General features: G+C 44.3%; 1 protein-coding gene across 4 annotated transcripts; it reads left to right on the top strand.

Moving 5' to 3' along the window:
* The first annotated feature begins 2865 nt into the window (after positions 1–2865).
* LOC116743528 (zinc finger protein 501-like) lies at positions 2866–12281 on the top strand. Of its 4 annotated transcripts, XR_004346805.1 has the most exons (5): positions 2868–3144; positions 5204–5242; positions 7046–7172; positions 8142–8304; positions 8507–12281. XR_004346805.1 is itself a non-coding variant. In XM_032612053.1 (4 exons), exons 1-4 carry the CDS (start codon positions 3130–3132, stop codon positions 9886–9888), a joined length of 1563 nt encoding a protein of 520 aa, XP_032467944.1. In that variant the 5' UTR covers positions 2876–3129; the 3' UTR covers positions 9889–12281. The 4 variants fall into 4 exon arrangements, 3 of the variants coding, with proteins under 3 accessions (XP_032467946.1, XP_032467944.1, XP_032467945.1); XM_032612053.1 differs by lacking the exon at positions 8142–8304 and having other exon boundaries at positions 2876–3144; XM_032612055.1 differs by lacking the exons at positions 5204–5242; positions 7046–7172; positions 8142–8304 and having other exon boundaries at positions 2866–3144.
* Positions 12282–19726: the final 7445 nt, after the last annotated feature.

The raw sequence follows: 19726 nt of genomic DNA, 5'->3' as shown, positions 1-19726 counted from the left end.
TGCTTTAACACAGTAAGAAGGAAAAAAAAAAACCCAAAGTACATAATATGTACTTCACAATGCCATTCAGAGCAGACTTTTGGCTGAAGTCCTTTCCCCATTTGCTTCCTTCATAAGTTCTCTCTCTGGTGTGAATTTTTTGGAGCCAAATGAATGAGAGTTTTGGCTATAGACTTTCCAACATTCACTGCACTCAGAAGGCATTTCTCCAGTGTAAATTCAACAATGTTTAATGAGGCCAGAATCATATGTAAAGAAGTTCCCATATTTGCTGTTCTTTTTTTTTTTTTTTTGGCTGCGTTCAGTCTTTGTTGCTGTACGCGGGCTTTCTCTAGTTGCTTCGAGCAGGGGTTACTCTTCTTTGTAGTGCACAGGCTTCTCATTGAGGTGGCTTCTCTTGTTGCGGAGCACCAGCTCTAGGAGCACGGGCTTCAGTACTTGTGGCACGCGGGCTCAGTTGCTCCGATGTATGTGGGATCTTCCTGGACCAGGGATAGAACCCGTGTCCCCTGCATTGGCAGGCGAATTCTTAACCACTGCACCACCAGGGAAGGCCCCCATATTCGCTGTTCTTATAAGGCCTTGTATCAACATGAACTTGCTGGTGTGTAACAAATCTGGCGTTTTACTACAAAAATTTCTCACATTAGCTGCACTAATAAGGCCTTTCTCTAGTGGGATTTGTCCAATGTCTCATGAGTGTGGAGCTGCAACGAAAGAATTTCCTACATCAAAACACTCATAAGACCTTTCTCCAGTATGAATTCTCTGATGTCTAATGAGTGACATGGTACCTTCACACACACATAACCTGACACATATACTTGAGCTGTTTTGCAGAAACTTAGACCCCCACCCAGGTGGAGGATGCTGACCACAACCGTTATATTCCAGAAACATCACCCTCTTACCTCAACACCAACCAATCAGAAGAAGGTCCACGAGCTGCATCCCTCAACCCTCTAAATGCCCGTCCCTAAAATCTATCAGGAAGTTTGGGTCTTTTGAGCTACAGCTGCTTGTTCTCCTTGCTTGATACCCTGCAATTAACACTATACTTTCCTTCACCACAACCCAGTGTTAGTAGATTAGCTTTGCTGCACAGCGGGCTAGAAGACCCAAGTTCAGTTTGATAGCAGACATTAGACATTTAAAAAATATCTGCTACCTACAGCCTTGCGGTTTCAAGAGTCCCCCTTGTAACTATGCATACATTTCCAACTCCAATCAATCCTTGCTTTACAAGCACCCTTACCTCATGACAGCTCCAAATATAATTCTTCATAAAAAATTTATGGAACTAACTGTGACCTTCTGTTTTTTGCCTTTATAACCTTCCTCCATTTTGTAGTCCAGGGGACCACAATTTTAGTGCTTCTCAAAACTATGTCTCCCAGGCTGCAGTCCTAACAAGCCCCAAATAAATGCGTCTTAACTTCAATCAGGTATTCGTTTCCGAAATTTTGGTTAACACTCATAACACATAAAAGTATTATGCAATAGACTATGTTGTCATTAATTTTTACTGTCCATCTCCTTTGACCAGAAAGTCAGACTCATGAGGGTAGGGACATTTGTCTCTTTGGATCTTGATGGGTCCCATGCAGCCAAAATAGTGCTTGGAATGGAGTAGGCACTTAATGAGTGCTTGTTAAGGAGGGTATAAATATGATGGCACAGATGCCCTGTTTGTTTTTAGCATTCTGGCAAAGATATCTGCTCTATGTCACCCTTCAAGCTGGCATTGTTTGGTATACTAAAAAATGATTTAAATAAATAAATAATAAATCACAACTTGGAGAGCTATATCCACAGATTAGCCAAGTTTCTTGTGTACCTACGCGCTCAGCTTCATTCCCTCATTCTCAGACTTCAGTGTTCCTTCAGTCTTCACTGAGATCCTAACCTCTTTCACATGGTCAAGAGCTATTTTGGCCACCACTTTTGCATAACTAAATAATGATTGATTTCAGCAATTTCAACATTTCACAAATATTTTCCTGAGATAAGCTCAACTCTCCATGTATTTTCACTGCACTTGCAGGTGAAATTATACTGACTCACCAGCAAGGAAAGGAGATCATGTAATCCAATCCTTTACCTCTGGGTTCAGATGCTCCCTTTCCAAATGAACTATGAGTCACTCTCCAGACAGAAAGTTACATATGGTAAGTCCCTCTTCCTTTTCAGATAGGTAGATCTTAGCTTCTAGAGAAGAACTGAATACATATTAAAATGTGGAGCAAGAAATATGTGTCGGTCCCTGAATGGGACAGTGTCACAGGCTTTACGTTTTTTTGTGATGGAATCAGAGACACAGAGCCTGGTCCACCTGCTTCTGGCTGCCCCACATCCCTCCTCTGTCTTGCCCTTCATGGCCCTGTCTGAAGTCTTTACTTTCTTGACACTGACCTAACACAGTGAGGCTCATAAATTGAGTCTAAAGCTTCAGCTTACATGTACTGGAAGATCAACAAGACAATGTTTATTGACTGCAGCTCAGCATGGATGCACTTTGTGTCTGAGCGAAAACCCGGTATCATGTGCCCATTTGGTTTTGCCGGTTTGGGGAACATCTTAAATATTATTGTCACTGTACCTCTCTGTGATCAGCACAGACTACATTTCAAGGAAATCTGGGTGCGTCCCCTTTAAGAAACGTGAAACCCCGCGCCGTGCTCACAGCCTTTGTACTTCCCAGCAACCCTCCGGGTGAGGCGGAACATTTCTCTGGAGGTTGGGGGTCACCGCCTCTGCCGGGGACGGGAGCGTTGTGAACTACATTACCCTGAAAGCACTGCGCCGCGCGTCAGGGGCACTGGACCAATGAAGACTCGGGAAGAGGCACTTCCGTTCTGGAGGACGGCGTTTGGGCGGGCCTTCCGGCGTGGATCGGCGACATTTTGTAAACACGGATCTGTTCACTGGTGGTGAGGTTGAGGACGCTGGTCCAGCCCGAGATCAAGGAACCAGGAAGCTGCTGTGCCCGCTGCTCTGAGGCAGCTCTGAGGCGGGTCTAAGGCTCGGCGTGGGTGCCATCCAGCCTGACTCTGTTGCGGGGCCGGGACGGGGGCTGCAGTGCCCGGGCCCCACCTTCGCACACAGACTCCCTTGGCGGCGGCAGCGCTGATGGGTCCGATTCAGGTAAATGCTGCGCCCTCAGGGCCCTCCCCCAACTCTTCTCATTCTGCACTGTTTCTGATCTTACCAATTTTTTCTTACACGTGTCCTATGTTTATATTTATTCGTGCCCCCAAACCTTGGTTTTCCGAATTTTAAAATAATGACCTGCCTGGAGAAAAATTGCACAGAACTTATACATACAGTTGAATAAGCAGCCCTAAAATTAGTATCTGTTAAGCGCTGAGGTCAAAAAATGCGATCCCAGAAGCCGCCAGTGGGGTCCTTCAAAACAATTATACCCATCTCTCAAAAGTTAAAGTATTGTCTGTTGTTTAAAGTAAGCGTTTCCTTGCTTTTCTTGATAGTTTTGCCAACTATGTAGAAAATATTCGATGGCTGTAGTTTAGTTCCGGTCGCTTGTTTTAAAACTTAATTAATGGAATCATATAAGTATTATGATGTGTTTTTCTTCATTTGCACAATATGGTGTGACCTTACGCATGTTTTTCATGCAGGGTATCTATTTTCCTTTTTGTGTACTATTCTGTAGATATGAATACATGAGTAAAATGTCTGTACGTTTTCCTGTTGAAGGCTTTTTTTTTGCCTATGGTTTTTTGTTTGGGTTTTGTTTGGTTTTTTTTTTTTTTTTTCCGGTTTGCTTTCTGTATCTATAAGCACTAGTACTGTAGCCATACTTGGAATGTGTTCTGGAGTATATAAAGCACACATCTGTCTAGTTTATATGTTAAATTTTTTATTGTATTTAAATTAACGTTTCCACTTACTCATCTTGTTTTGCTCTGTGTTACTAATTTTAACTTAGTTCTTTGAATGAAAATTATACTTAAACTATTTCATAATTATATTTTGACACACACTTATGCCTTACATAAACTTACTTTTTTACAGTCTGCACACACACAGAGGGTTTTCGTGTTTTAAGAGATTGTGCTCTTCCACTAATATTTATTTTACTGTTAAATAATTTTCCTCTGGTGATCTTGTAAGAGAAAATGATTAAAATATTTTGTTAAAATACTTGTTTTAAGAGGGCTGAAAAGAATCATTGTAAGGATAAAAAGTCATAATGCTTCGAAACCCTAGCAGGATATTAAGAGCTCAAGAAGATATTTCCATGTCTATGAGGATGGAATAGAGGCCAGGTCCTATATCTTATTTCCTTTCTCTTAAGTTTAAAGAGTCCAAAATGAGGTCCAGTTATCCCCAACTGCTGGAGGCCAAGCACTTTTACTGATTCTAGGAACATCCCCTTTATCAGAGATTCATTTTGAATGCATAGTCAGAAAAATGGTGGTTCTGTTCTCTTCCACCAGAGAGAAAAGCATGTAGGAAATTACAGATAATCTGAATATTTATGGAAAATTTAACACCAAAGAATATGGATAAGTATTAAAAGTACATATTCTTAAATTATACTATACAATGTTATAGTAATTTCAAATCAGAATTTAATCTATGGATTATGTAAGCTGGAATTTTATATAAAACAATAATTTTTAATATGACCAGAGTAAAATTTGAAAAGGAAGTATAAGAACTCCGGGCCACCTGTTAGGGCCAGCTACAAGCTATGGGAAGAGAAAAATATGATATAGGCAAGGGACAAACAGATAGAAAAAGGGAAACAAATGGAAGTGTCTGGAAGTGTAAGAAACAGACCTGTACATAAAATGAGACTAAATTTTGATATTTGTTGCTCAGGGCTTTAATAGTGCTATATGACCTGCCAACACCACTTCCTCGCCAACACGATCCCTTATTCTTCTGGCTCACTGGGCCCCAGTCACACCATCCTCGTGGGTGCTGCTCAAACACACCAGGCATGACTCTGACAGGATTTTCACCTTTTTGTCCCACTTCTGGGAAGCCGTTTCTCAAGTTATCCATGTGACTTTATGGCACAACTCTATAACATTTTCTGCCCTCTTTTACATGCTTTATTTTTCCCTTGAGCATTTATCTTTGACTTCAGTATTAAACGGTTCACTCATTAATCTTCTTTTTCGTCTATGTTGCTGATGGGAATTAAAGTTACATGGCCCTGCTCTTCCCACAGGTTCCACACTCAGCAGAACCACTTATGGACACTGCCCTGGTGAGTGTCAGGTGTCCTGGAACTCTTTTGCTGCCACCCTTCCTGGCCTTGGTATCTCAAGACCCTAGAGAAACCGTAAGCCCAGGTTTCTAAGTCCAGGCCAGAGGTTATATGGACAGATACCCATTTTTGGCAGCCAGTAGACTGAGATGTGAAGGTTGTCTTAGGTACAGGGGTTAGTATGTACAAATGCTTGGGGATGAGAGTGAGATGGGAGTGTTCTAGGACTTCTAGGTCTCTATTAATGTCTGGTGAGGATGGAGAGCAAGGGGGCCGGAGTCAGGCCTAGAGTGGTACTTTGAGAAGTTGCACCTAGAATGGTACTCTCAGAAGTCTGAGAGTGATAGCAGCCATGGTATATTTGGAACAGAGGAGAAAAATGATCTTACTTAGGATTTAAAAGGCTACCCCTGGGTGCAGAGTGCAGAACAGACTGGGAGAGGAAGACAAGGAGATTATCAAGGAGGCTGTTGCAGTCATCCAGATAAGCATTGGTTGTGGCTGGACAGGGTGGGTGGATGTGGAGGTAGGAGAAACACTTGGCTTCTGGATTTGCTTTTAAAGTAGGGGCTGACCAGATTTTCTAAGGTAGAGGGATCACAGATGACTCCAGAGTGTTTTCCCTTTGCATCTGGGAGTGTGGAAGTACCATCAAACTGAGATGCAGAAGTCAGTGGTAGGAGTCCTTTTTAGTGAGAGTATTAGGATTTGGGTTTTGGCCATGTTGAGTTTCAGCTGTTTCAGTGACTCCCAAGTATAGGAGACAAGTGGACAGCTGAACATGCAGATGTAGAGTGCTGGGGAGGGTTCAGGATGCATTAGGGGACAAGGGAGGAAAGGGGGGCTGTGGGTGTCACAAAGACATTCAAGGAACAGGACTGATCATCAGTGGCACAGAAGGGGGTGGTGAAAGTCCAGCAGGTGGCCCAGGTTTTCATGGGAGAGTGGCTGTGAAATTGATGCAAAGGGAAAGCAGAAATGGAGGTGAAGTGATAGTGAAGTCAGGCTGCTGACTTCCTATGCACTCACCAGGCTTTTGTGGTGGAACTTGGGGAGTTTCTGTTACAGTGTCAGATGAGTTTACCTTAGGTGTGTCAAGTGGGTGTGGATTTTAAATGGGTGTTTAAAGGTTCTAATTGGTGAAGAGACATAGTGAGGAATACAGAAGTGGAACCAGACCAGAGGTATTTAGATCTACATGTTTTGACTGAGGTTAAAGTCAGGAACAAGGCCTGGTGGGGAAGCCTTCAGAACAGGGCTGGGGAGCCACCAGTGGAGAGATGGGGTACGGTGGGATCCTGTTGCATGGGCAGGCACTTTCTGGTGCCATGTGCAGAGGATATGTGAGGAGGCAGGAGACATGCCAATTTTGTGGGCCGGGTGGTGGTGATGGGGATCAGATGTATGAGGAGTTAGCCAGTGAGTAATATGCATGTGGGGAAGGTGTGTGACCACGTTGCCCCAGGGCCCTCATGCAAGGAGTTTGAGAGGACGATGAGCCCAAGTTTGTTTGTGTCTAGGTAACGTGATCCTGGGGACTCTCAGGCTGTTGTCGCGCAAGAGAGGGAGGGGGCCCTGCATACCAGGTCCACAGCTTAGATGGCATCTATCTGTCCACCTGCCTGTTGTTGCTGAGAGTTGTACCTAGTGCTCAAGGAAGCACGAAGAGTTATTCGGTACCAGTGCCTTCTGAGTTAGGGAGCTGGGGAGGATGATGAACCCAGAGTGAGTATGGGTTAGGGGTACTTACAGGGTCCTGGGGAGAGAGGCTGCTTATGGAGACATCTGTCCCTGTCATCACAGGGCTCTGTGACCTTTGAGGACGTGGCTGTGTACTTTTCCCAGGAGGAATGGAGGCTTCTTGATGAGGCCCAGAGATTCCTGTACCACGATGTCATGCTGGAGACCTTTGCACTTGTTGCATCATTGGGTAAGGCTCTCACACCTATCCCAGCATCCTGGGCAGGCCTCTGCCTTTCCCCTTTTTTCCAAAGGCAAGTCTGTTTTTTCACAGCTAGACAGTGACCACATCTCTATTACTGCTTCCCTGTCATCTGTGCTGTCAGTGCTAAGGCTGAGTGTGTATATGACCTCCTTTCACAAGTAGACCTAATGGCAAGTGCTCTGAAGTTTTTTCAGTGAAGGTTTTCTGTGTCAGATGACTTGGAATTAGTCCAGTGGGTTTCATTAGTCTCAGCCACTCCCTGCTAAGTTGACTGTAGACCCATGCCACCTCTGTACTCCAGGTTCTGCCCTTTTCTGGCTGTCATTTCCTGGGGCCTGACAGTACCAGGAATTGCTCGGACCCGACATGGTCACTTTTTGTGGGGTCCACCTGGCTGTTGCTGTGATATTCTCCTCAAAGATTCAATATGTGATACTGTTTTTCTTTCCTGAGATTGTTTTGGAATTGATTGCCCTTGTGGGCCAGTGCTGACCGCTCACCTGTCCTGTCTTTCCCTTAGGACTTGCATTTTCTAGGTCGCATGTTGTCCAAGTGAAGTTGAGAGGAGAACCCTGGGTACTTGACAGAGTGTACATGACTCCAGGCACAACATGAGGGGCTCAAAGTGAACCTGGGTCTGGTGATTGGCATCAGGGGAAGGATGTGATATTATGGTTGGAGTCAAGTCATATCAGGAACATGTCCTGTGCCCAGCACTGTTTTGGTGTCAAGGACAGTGACTGTGTACCTCATTTCTATCTTTCCTACCCATTCTTGACACTTTACTTCTGTCATATCTACTCTGACTTCGAACCCAGGACTATCCCTCACTTCTCTGTCTTCCATTCCGCATTGGTCCTCCCCATCCTCACTCCTCTGTGCTTTTCAGTATTGGCCTACACTTAACGTGTCATGAGTTCTGCACCTATCCTCAAAATAGTCCTTGAATACCAGGTACTCAGTGACAATCGGATTTTCCTGGGCCTGGACACAGCTTTCCATACAGCACACATGTGTCACCAGCAACCAAGGCCCTGGTGAAAACCGTTCCTGGAGGAGTGAGTTGTGGACCCCAGCTCCTCCGTGTGCTCCACCCCATCCTTGTGCGTTTTGCCTGGTGAGTCCTCCCTGTTCTGTGACGTGGAGAGGCACAGTCCTGCACAGCTGCGCTTTCTTTACCTGCCCCCAGCTCCCTTGTCCTGAAAACAGTCCCATGGATTATTTCCTTGGTATGTCAGACACATATTTGATATTTGTGATGGGGCTGCCTCCTTCTACCAAAATCTACATGAAGTTCATACATATGTCTGTGCTTTCAGGTTGTTGGCATGGAGCAGAGGTCAAGGAGACACCTTCTGAGCAGAATGTTTTTGTAGAAATGCCACGAATAAATACTTCAAAGACAAACCTGTCCACCCAGGAGGCCTATCCCTGGGAGAGGTGTAGCCCAGACTTAGAAGGTGGTTTGCATCTAGCTGAGGACCTCGGAACAAACCCTGGCCAGAAACTGTGTGGGTCAGGTGTGAAATTTTACCAGCACAGTGGAAAGAAACTCTTTAGAAGAGATGTGGGTAAGGCCTTTATGAACAGCCACACAGTCCATGCATCCAAGAAGTCTTCCACATGCCAGGAGGCTGGGAAGAATTTCCCTGGTAGCTCTAGCCTTCTCCAGCACCAGGTCACTCCACAAAAGGACGCCGAATGTGTGGAAGCCTTTCACAATGAACAAAGGCACTATAAGTGCAGTGAATGTGGTAAAGCCTTCTGCCGCAAGTACAGGCTTGCTCAGCACCAGAGAGTCCACACTGGAGAGAGGCCTTATGAATGCAGTGAATGTGGGAAAACCTTCAGCTATAAACACATACTTATTCAGCACCAGAGAGTCCACACTGGAGAAAGGCCGTATGAGTGCAGGGAATGTGGGAAAGCTTTTAGCAACAAACCCACACTTGTTCGGCACCAGCGAATTCACACTGGAGAAAGGCCTTATGAGTGTAGTGAATGTGGGAAATTCTTTAGCCAAAGCTCCAGCCTCAGTGAACATCAGAGAATTCACACTGGATCACGGCCTTATAAATGCAATGAATGTGGAAAATTCTTTACGTCCAACTCCAACCTAATTAAACACCGGCGAGTTCACACAGGCACAAGGCCTTATGAGTGCAGTGAATGTGGGAAATTCTTTAACCAAAGTCCCAGCCTCATTAAACATCAGAGAATCCACACTGGTGAACGGCCATATGAATGCAGTGAATGTGGGAAACTTTTTAGCCAAAGCTCTACTCTCATTAAACACCAGAGAGTTCACACTGGAGCAAGGCCTTATAAATGCATTGAATGTGGGAAACTTTTTAGCCAAAGCTTTGGCCTCACTCAACACCAGAGAATTCACACTGGAGAAAGACCATATGAGTGCACTGAATGCGGAGAATTTTTTAGCCAAAACACCCAACTTACTCAACACCGAAAAGTTCACACTACAGAGAGGCCTCTTGAGTGTAGCAAATGTGGAAAAGTCTTCAGTGAAAGGTCTGCTCTGACTGAGCACCAGAAACTTCACAGCCCAGACAGACGCTTTGAGTGCAGCGAATGTAGGAAAGCTTTCAGCCGAAGGTCTAACCTCATTCGTCACCAGAAAGTTCATACCGGAGAAAGGCCTTCAAATGAGATGAGGAGAGCAGTGAATGAGCTGTCTCCTTAGTTAATACATCATACTGAATAGGCTCTGTGAGGGAGTCATCAACTGGAAGTTGAATGCCATACATCTGAACAGCCCTAGTGTGTAGATTGCCTGTGAGCACCAGGTTCATAGGAAGCTTTTAAGGAGCTACACTCTACTTTCTAACCTGTGCAGGGCCCTTGCCAGACTAACGTCAGTGTGAGTTTCTGTGGTAAAAATCATCTTACCTCTACCAAGTGGCAGTCGCCTCAGTGTAATCAGCGTAGGTAGACCTCTGTGCTCTTGCATCCTGTGGAGGGAAGCATGAGTAGCCTGAGCACTTGGGTGTTACCATTCTCTTGTGTCTAACTGACTAGGCCATGGACTTAACCAGCTTTGACCAAGGTGACCCAGTCTGGGTTCTGCTGGTGGCTTACAGAGGGTTACCTTTTTCAGTGGCATTATTTCATGTCATACTCCGGATGGATTTTTCTAGCTCTATGTCACCTGTTTGGGAATTTTGTATACCTCAGTCGGGATAGTATCATGGCAGAGAATAGTTTTCATTGCAGTTTGTGTCTAATTTGCATTGCTGTCCAAGGCCTCCTGCAGGGCTTTGTGGGAATAATGTTGTGACCTGGATATCAGAATTTTTGGTGGGTCCTTACCACCCTTAGATGAGGAGAGTTGTGAGAACCACCAGTGTTTGTTTGTTTTTGTGTCATACGCGGGCCTCTCACTGTTGTGGCCTCTCCCATTGCAGAGCACAGGCTCCGGACGCGCAGGCTCAGCGGCCATGGCTCACGGGCCCAGCCACTCTGCAGCATGTGGGATCTTCCCAGATTGGGGCACGAACCCATGTCCCCTGCATCAGCAGGCAGACTCTCAACCACTGTGCCACCAGGGAAGCCCCACCAGTGTTTTTTGGAGCAGCATGAGTTGTTCTCTTTTTCACAGAGGATGTCACATCATACCCCCAGTACTGTTCAAGAGAAGAAGTTCTCTAAGTCCAGCTGGAAAAGAGCCATGAGCCATAATGTCCACAACGTGGTAGGCTGGTGTTGCTGAGCGTTAGATTACAGACATTAGGTGGGAACCATATTTGGTACAGAAACACTCAGGGAATTAGTAGGAAGTGAAAGACAAGCAAACAAGTAGGGATGAGCCTTTTCTAAAGCTGCATCCAATAAAGCAACTGTACTCTGATAAAAAGACAAATTGCTGTAATTTGGGATTTTTAGGAAAATAAAAAATAAAGTTGCATTCACAAATGTACCAGGATTATGGCCATAAAGGATAAAGTTTTTGCAGAAATCCTTAGGAGGTACAGGGCTGTTTCTCTTCTCCTGAGGTCCAAGTCAGTGTCAGACTGAATACTGTAAAGGTTTTAGGATCCCACAGCATCTCCAAATTGTTTATCTCAAGGCCGTTGCTGCAGTGAAAAGAAAAAATGAGGAAGGGGAAAATCGTGTAATCCTGGCATGTTATTTTTATGACTCGGGAAGAGGTCCTGGATAACTCAAGTAGAAACACCTTTCATTGCTATAAAGACAGGTGTCTTTATTGCTACTGTGACAGTCCCTCCCATGAGACAAGAAAATGTGATGGAGTTAATGTGTTGGTTTCCAGAGTTCTACTTTTCCAAAAAGGAGATTCAGATTTTTATGTGAAGCCAATTTTTATTAAAATTTAATCGAGCTATATCGTTGGTAGGCACTCAACTGAATATACTTAAAATGTACAGCTTGGTAAGTTTTTAGTATGTGTAAAATCACAACCATCACTATAATAACAAACATCCATCAGTTCCATATCTACCTTGACATCTCTCCATGGGCTCCCAGGCAACTACTGTTGACTTTCTTTCACATTCAATTAGTTAATGTTTTCTAGAGGTTTAATATCATTGGAATCTTAATGTGTTTACTTTTGTATTTGCCTTTTTCTTTCATGGTGCATAATTATCTTGAGAATCATCCAAGTTGCTGATGTGAATAGTTCTGTTTTTTTTTTTCTTTTTGCCATGCCGCAAGGCTTGTGGGATCTTAGTTCCCTGACCAGGGACTGAACCCAGGCCCTGAGCGGTGAAAGCACAGAGTCCTAACCACTTGGCCACTAGGGAATTCCATAATAGTTTATTGTTTTAATTCCTAAAAAATACACTGTTTGGATATACCACCCTTTGATTGTTTATCCATTCATCTGTTAAATGATGGGGTTTTGTGGTTTGTTTTTGGTTTGGCTATCACAGATAGTCTTATTATGAATGTACATAAAATCCTTTATATGAATATATGGTTTCATCTTCTAAAGTGAATGACTGTACCCTTTTGCATTCCCATCAATTGTATGGGAGCATTCAAGGTCCCCTATATCCTTCACCTGTACTTGGTTGTTATATTAAATGTATTAAATATTAACCTGTTTTAAAAGTGTGTAGAGTTATCTTACTGTGGTCTGATGACATTTCCCTAATGGTTCATCATGTTGAACATTTTTAATGTGCTCATTTGCCAGCTGTGTATCTTAGATGTTCACAGTAGTTATTTTCCAACTGATAGTGAATGTTGGCTGATATTTCACTATAATAACTATATAATAACTAATTTCAGCTATAATAACTAAGAAGACAATAAAAGAAATGTGTTAGAACTTGAGTTTTCTGAAGTTACTTTGCTGGGTGGAATGTTTGTGCTATTCCCAGTGTACAGTCCCCATTAACTTATTCTCCATTACTTTTTTTTTTTTTAATTGATTTTTGGCTGGGTTGAATCTTCGTTGGTGGGAGCGGGCTTTCTCTAGTTGCGGCGAGCGGGGGCTGCTCTTCGTTGCGGTGTGCAGGCTTCTCATTGCGGTGGCTTCTCTCGCTGCGGAGCACAGGTTCTAGGCATGCAGGCTTCAGTAGTTGTAGCTCATGGCCTCTAGAGCACAGGCTCTGTAGTTGTGGCACATGGGTTTAGTTGTTCTGTGGCATGTGGCATCTTCCCGGACCAGAGCTTGAACCAGTGTCCCCTGCATTGGCATGCAGATTCTCAACCACTGCACCACCAGGGAAGCCCCGTTACTTTCTTAAGTCTAGACAAGTAATAAAACAATGAATCGACCCTTGGTTGTAGTGTTTGCCAATATCCCTGGTACAAATACTCCAACTGTGGCAATTTCAAGCTGTGAACATGAGGTTGTTACCAAACCAGGTAGCATTTCCAGAGGTGCACAAGCCAAACACTGAGACACCAAGGTTTGCGGGAGAGAAAAAATTCATTCACAGGGCAGCCAAGGGAGGAGACAGGAGAGCAAGCCTGAGATCCACCTCCCTGGAGTTGGGGTCCTTGAGTTATTTATGGGATAAAGACACAAGGTGGTCTTAGGTGTGGGGAAAGGTGATAGGGTGTGAGAAAAGGTGAGGTGATTGGTGTGTGCGGATGTATCTGCATTACATGCTTCTTCATGGGATACATGTTCAGAAATAGTCACTTTGCATGATCTGAGGGTGGAGTTTTTGGCCATCTGATGTCCAAAGGGCATTCACTGAACACTTGTGCAGGCCAAATTTTACGGGTTGGTAGTTATAATCAGTCTTAACTAGCTCAAAGTGTGTAAGAGCTGACTCTTAAGTTCCTAAAAAAACAACTGGGGGGACTTCCCCGGTGGCACAGTGGTTAAGAATCCGCTTGCTGGGCTTCCCTTGTGGCGCAGTGGTTGAGAGTCCGCCTGCCGATGCAGGGGACACGGGTTCGTGCCCCGGTCCGGGAAGATCCCACATGCCGCGGAGAGGCTGGGCCCGTGAGCCATGGCCGCTGAGCCTGCGCGTCCAGAGCCTGTGCTCCGCAACGGGAGAGGCCACAACAGTGAGAGGCCCACGTACCACAAAAAAAAAAAAAAAAAAAAAGAATCTGCCTGCCAATGCAGGGAACACGGGTTCAAGCCCTGGTCCGGGAGGATCCCACACGACGTGGAGCAAGTAAGCCCACGCGCCTAGAGCCCGTGCTATGCAATGAGAAGCCACTGCAATGAGAAGCCGGTGCACCACAACGATGAGTAGCCCCCGCTCGCCACAAGTAGAGAAAGCCCGCATGCAGCAACAAAGACCCAAGACAGCCAAAAACAAAAACAAAAACAACTGGGGCTCCCTTTACTATAGTGACCCATACATCAGAGGTGTTATTTTACAGGGGTCGTTAGGGAGTCTTGTGATATTACTTAGGCCATATGAAGCTTGGAGCATATGCAACTAAAGAGAGAAAAGCTAAAACAAGCTTAATCAGTGAAGGCAGTTTAAAAGCAGAGGGGTTTTGACAAGCTGTTCCATTAGCTGTGGTTCTGTAAGACAAACTCAAGGATTTCTGTTACTCACCAGCTTCTGTTAACCCTATGGGGCATGGTTTCAAGGTCATCCAGTGTGGACTTGGGAAGATGTGAAGTAGCACACCATTACAGTCTGTTTCCATTATACAGATACCCATAAATAACATTGAGAACATAGATTAGGATAAAATGTAAAAGAATTCCGAAGGGACAGGTTTTGAGTATTTTCACTTGACCTGTGTAAAGGATGACATCACAGGCCTGAGTTGTCCAGTCTATTCATTCCAAAGAAATGTGTGGCACTTACTTGCCCAACTCCTGCGAGACAATCTCCAAGCTCTTGATACATTCACTAATAAAAATGTCTTTATTTACCTGGTCCTTGGTTTGTGCTAGGCAGTTTATGCTAATACTGTGATTTATGGTTGGGGGGCCTTAGGTCTCTGTATCAGTTTGACATTTGGAGAAGCTAGAGAGTAAGGTCAGCCACACAGGTGTCTCTGTGTGTGACAGATACTCCAAAAGAACCCTGGACAACACCAAGGCTTGTGTGAGGTTCCCTGGTTAGCAGTACTCCATGTGTGCTGTCACAAATTGATGCTGTGAGACTTAAGCGAGGGGGCAACTGGAACCTGGCAATGTGGTCCCACTTGGACTCTCCTATAGCGCCATCTTCCTTTACTGCTTTTAATCTGTATCCTTTCACTGTAATAAACTGTAGCTACTGAGCTTAACTTTAACTTTCTTTCACCTGTAACAGTTTCTCTAGAACTATTTTTTTTTTTGGCTGCTTGGGTCTTTATTGCTACTCGTGGGCTTTCTCTAGTTGCAGCAAGCTACTCTTCATTGTGGTGCACGGGCTTCTCATTGTGGTGGCTTCTTGTGGAGCACGGGCTATAGGCGTGGACTTCAGTCATAGAGCCAGTGATGGTGTCCCATCCAGTGACCAACACATATTTCTTACTCCACATTTTGATATGTATTCAGTGTTATTTATTTATTTATTTATTTATTTATTTATGGCTGTGTTGGGTCTCGTTGCTGTGCGCGGGCTTTCTCTAGTTGCAGTGAGTGGGGGTTACTCTTCGTTGCACTGCGCGGGCTTCTCATTGTCGTGGCTTCTCTTGTTGCAGAGCACCGGCTCTAGGTGCACAGGCTTCAGTAGTTATGGCACACGGGCTCAGTAGTTGTGGCTCACGGGCTCTAGAGCACAGGCTCAGTAGTTGTGGCGCATGGGCTTAGTTGCTCTGCAGCATGTGGGATCTTCCCGGACCAGGGCTCGAACCCGTGTCCCCTGCATTGGCAGGCGGATTCTTAACCACTGCACCACCAGGGAAGCCCTCTAGAACTATTTTTCCTAATTTAATTGAGTAACTACATAATCACTGTTAATAACTTTCTCTAATATTCATTTCAAGTATTTTTCAGAGATGATTTGAACTCCCTGTGCATTCACTGTTGCTGCAATTTCAGGTTACTTGATAAATCAGTTCCCATCAAGGAGATGGAATCATGGAATCCCAAACCTTTGTCTCTCGAGTAGGATGCCCCCTTCGTACCCAGGCTTCGAAGGTTAGAAGGCCACAAGCTATCTTGGCAGGAAATGACATGTGATAATTCACTCTCCTTTATGGATAGGTTTCAATCCTTAAATATGCCTGTTTCTGAAAGTCTGCCGATTCCTGAATGCCAGACTTCCCAAAAGCTCATATGAGACCTGCTCTGGCTTTTTTTGAGGTGACTGCCTGACAATTAGAACTCTCCCTTACAGGCAGGCAAACAGGAAGTTTCCTTTTTTTGTTGTTGAATCAGATACCAAGTTCAATTCACTGTTAGTTCACAAGTTTGCAAACCTTTCAACGGTTCAACCTGTTAAAACTTAGTTATGAGTTTGGACTTGTGACAAACTGATACACATGTGAGATTGAAAAGGCAATACTTTCTATTCTTGCTGAACTTGCTGTTATCTATATTTTGCATATACTGAATACAAAAATGGAAAATGCAAATGTAAATTTTGTGATGAATTTCCTGAAGAGTAGATATTCACTAAATGTGGTAAAAGTCCTCTCCGAGGTCTTTGTATGATACGCAGTTGTTCATTCAAAATTGAAAATGATGGACAGGTTACTAACTGTTAAGCATGAGAGATGTATGATTTCCTCAACTAGTGTCAAAGCAAGTGAAAAAATAATTTTTAAGACAAATTCAGATTAAGAAGGTAAAATAGTAATAGGAGAAGTTGTAAAGAGCTTCCACACTGAGTATCATCAGTCCTCCAGCACACACTACTGTTGAGCCTGTGTCTCACTAATCAACGTTCAGTGGACAAAAGGAACAAGATAAACTGGATATATTCACTGTAGAAGCTATGTTACAACCTATTATGTTTATTGTGGAAGTCCCACTGAGATACTGTCTGCACCGTCACCGCAGACCCCAGCCTTCCACCAGCTGCAGTACCCACAGATGTCCCTTGTGCCTTGCTGCTCAAGGTCAACTTGAGTCCGTGAAGACATGGTGAGTCAGCAGTAGGTCTAAACTCTGCTGTGTTGAGTTTCGTGGCTTTTCGTTCTCAGTTTGACACCTGGATTTTATTGTTAGTTCCCTGTTGTTTGAGATAATTGGTGGATCACGCCATTCCTTTTCATACCGTTTTTGATGTCCTTTGAGTTATGTGTTTTGTTTTTTGGGTTTTTTTTCTGGGCTGTCTGGACCACACAGGGAAGTCCTCTGTGCCTGTGTTTCTGAATAGCATAACTATCCTAAGGATGATTTGGGCCTTCAATGGCCACTCTGGGGGACACTTGATTTGAACAAAAGGGTTAATTTGAAAGACACCTTTGAAAATAAAGGAAATAAGAGTTCTCAGGCCCAATGGATAGTATTTTTTCTTAGTATGCAGAGGACTCCAAATTAAATTCTGAAATAAAAGTTACATCACTAGGGCTTCTCTGGTGGTGCAGTGGTTGAGAATCTGCCTGCCAATGCAGGGGACACGGGTTCGAGCCCTGGTCCAGGAAGATCCCACATGCCGCAGAGCAACTGGGCCCATGAGCCACAACTACTGAGCCTGCGCGTCTGGAGCTTGTGCTCCGCAATGAGAGGCCGCGATAGTGAGAGGCCTGCACACCGCGATGAAGAGTGGCCCCTGCTTGGGCTTCCCTGGTGGCGCAGTGGTTAAGAGTCCGCCTGCCGATGCAGGGGACACGGGTTCGTGCCCACATGCCGCGGAGTGGCTGGGCCCGTGAGCCATGGCCGCTGGGCCTGCGCGTCCAGAGCCTGTGCTCCGCAACAGGAGAGGCCACAACAGTGAGAGGCCCGCGTACCGCAAACAAAACAAAACAAAACAAAACAAAGAGTGGCCCCTGCTTGCCACAACTGGAGAAAGCCCTCGCACAGAAACGAAGACCCAACACAGCCAAAAATAAATACACATAAAAAAAAAAAGTTTAAAAAGTTAGATCACTAAAAGATTTTTTGGCCAAAACTAATGAGCAAGTCGACAAACTTCAGCAGGAACAAACTAGACTCATTCCCCTGTAAATCCACCCTCTCTTTGTCCTGCAGTAGCCTCCCACATCCAGTGCTCCCACCCCCTTATCCTTCTGATCTCTCTCCTTAGCACCTCTCCCCCTACTCTTTCCCTTTTGCTCAAACCCCCTACTGTAACTGAGCAAAAGCCAAACTGACATTGAGTGTTTGCAGCAAAGTAAGAGTTTGTTGCAGGGCACCAATCAAGGGAGTGGGAGACAAGTCTGACACCCACTGCAATTGGGTCTTTGAGTTGTGGGGTTTTAGAGGGGAGGAACAAAGAAGCTGGGGTTAATCATCTGGTGACATTTCTTAATCATAGTTTCAGGAATAAGGATGCCTATGATTTATGAGTCTCTGGTCTGGTGGTCCATGACCAGGAAAAATCGACTGTATAGTAATTTAATCATTAAAACAAAAATATTTTTAAACTATAGGAGATTTTCAGACAGACTAGAAAAAATTCCTAATTTCAACAGTTGGGAGTCACAGAGGTGCTGATGTTAAGAGCAACTGTTTCATGTCATTTTACCAATGGTGTTAAATGTGAAGGTGGAGACCTAATTCAAAAATAGAACTTGGAATAATTAGCCCCGGGACATCCCTGGTGTTCCAGTGGTAAAGAATCCGCCGTACAATGCAGGGGATGCGGGTTCGATCCCTGGTCAGGGAACTAAGATCCCGTGTGCCAAAACTACTGAGCCCGTGAGCCTCAACGAAGATCCCACGCATGCCACAACTGAAGACCTGATGCAGCCAAAAATAAAGTAAACAAATAATAATTTAAAAAAAGAATAATTAGCCCCTTTTGAACTACAAAACCTGGCAGCTCATATTTACAAGACAGGATCTGAAGAAAACATGTGTCCTTGCAGATCAGCAGGGACTATGGGGCCCACATCCCAACCAACCACCTATTGAAAAGCACACTTGTAAATACTGTCAACAGAAGAGAAACTGGAAAAAAGCGTCTCCCATCTTATGAAGAAAAACCAAGTTATTTCAAATAACTCACAGATTTTCCCCATTTCAACAGTTAACACTTGGACCATTGACTGAAAAATCACAAGCATTCCTCCTGCTCTGTGATACCATCCCTGTAAATTTAATAGAAAAAAAACTTACTAAACTACACACTGCTAATTATCCTATGGGTAAAAGGAGAAATTACAAGGGAAATTTAAAAAACATAAATATTTTGAACTAGATGAAGATAAAAATGTTACATATAAAAATTGATGTAGGAACTCCCCTGGTGGTGCAGTGGTTAAGACTCCACACCCCCAATGCAGGGAGCCCAGGTTCGATCCCTGGTCAGGGAACTAGATCTCACATGCATGCCACAACTAAGAGTTCACATGCCAAAACTAAGGAGCCCGCGAGCTGCAACTAAGGAGCCTGCCTGTCGCAACTAAGACCTGGTGCAGCCAAATAAATAATTAAATATTTTTTAAAAATCCCCAGATCTACAAAGCCATTATCACTCATCTATATAGATATAAAATACATTAACAAAATACCAGAAAACTGTCTTGGCAACATACACAAAGGATTATACAACATGATCTGGGGGATTTGTCCCAGGAAATGCAAGGTTGGCTTAACATCTGAATATCAATTAATGGAATAAACCATATAATAAAATAAAAGACAATAAGACCCCCCCACACACAGCCACACGATTATTATCTCAATAAATGGAAAAAACTGGAACGGAGAGTGTAGAAATAGATGAACACAAATACATTCAAGTGGTTTTTGAAAAGGGAACAAAGGAAAAGGAATGGAGAAAGAAGTCTTTTCAACAAATGGGCTTTAAAAAGTGATCCAGGGACTTCCCTGGTGGTCCAGTGGTTAAGACGCTACGTTCCCAGGGACTTCCCTGGTGGCGCAGTGGTTAAGAATCCGCCTGCCAATGCAGGGGACATGGGGTCAAGCCCTGGTCCAAGAAGATCCCACATGTCATGGTGCAACTAAGCCCGTGTGCCATAACTACTGAGCCTGCACTCTAGAGCCCATGAGCCATAACTACTGAGCCTGT

The sequence above is a fragment of the Phocoena sinus genome, chromosome 19, assembly GCF_008692025.1.
Source record: "Phocoena sinus isolate mPhoSin1 chromosome 19, mPhoSin1.pri, whole genome shotgun sequence".
Classification (NCBI taxonomy): domain Eukaryota; kingdom Metazoa; phylum Chordata; class Mammalia; order Artiodactyla; family Phocoenidae; genus Phocoena; species Phocoena sinus.
This window is presented reverse-complemented; position numbering and strand designations above follow the sequence as displayed.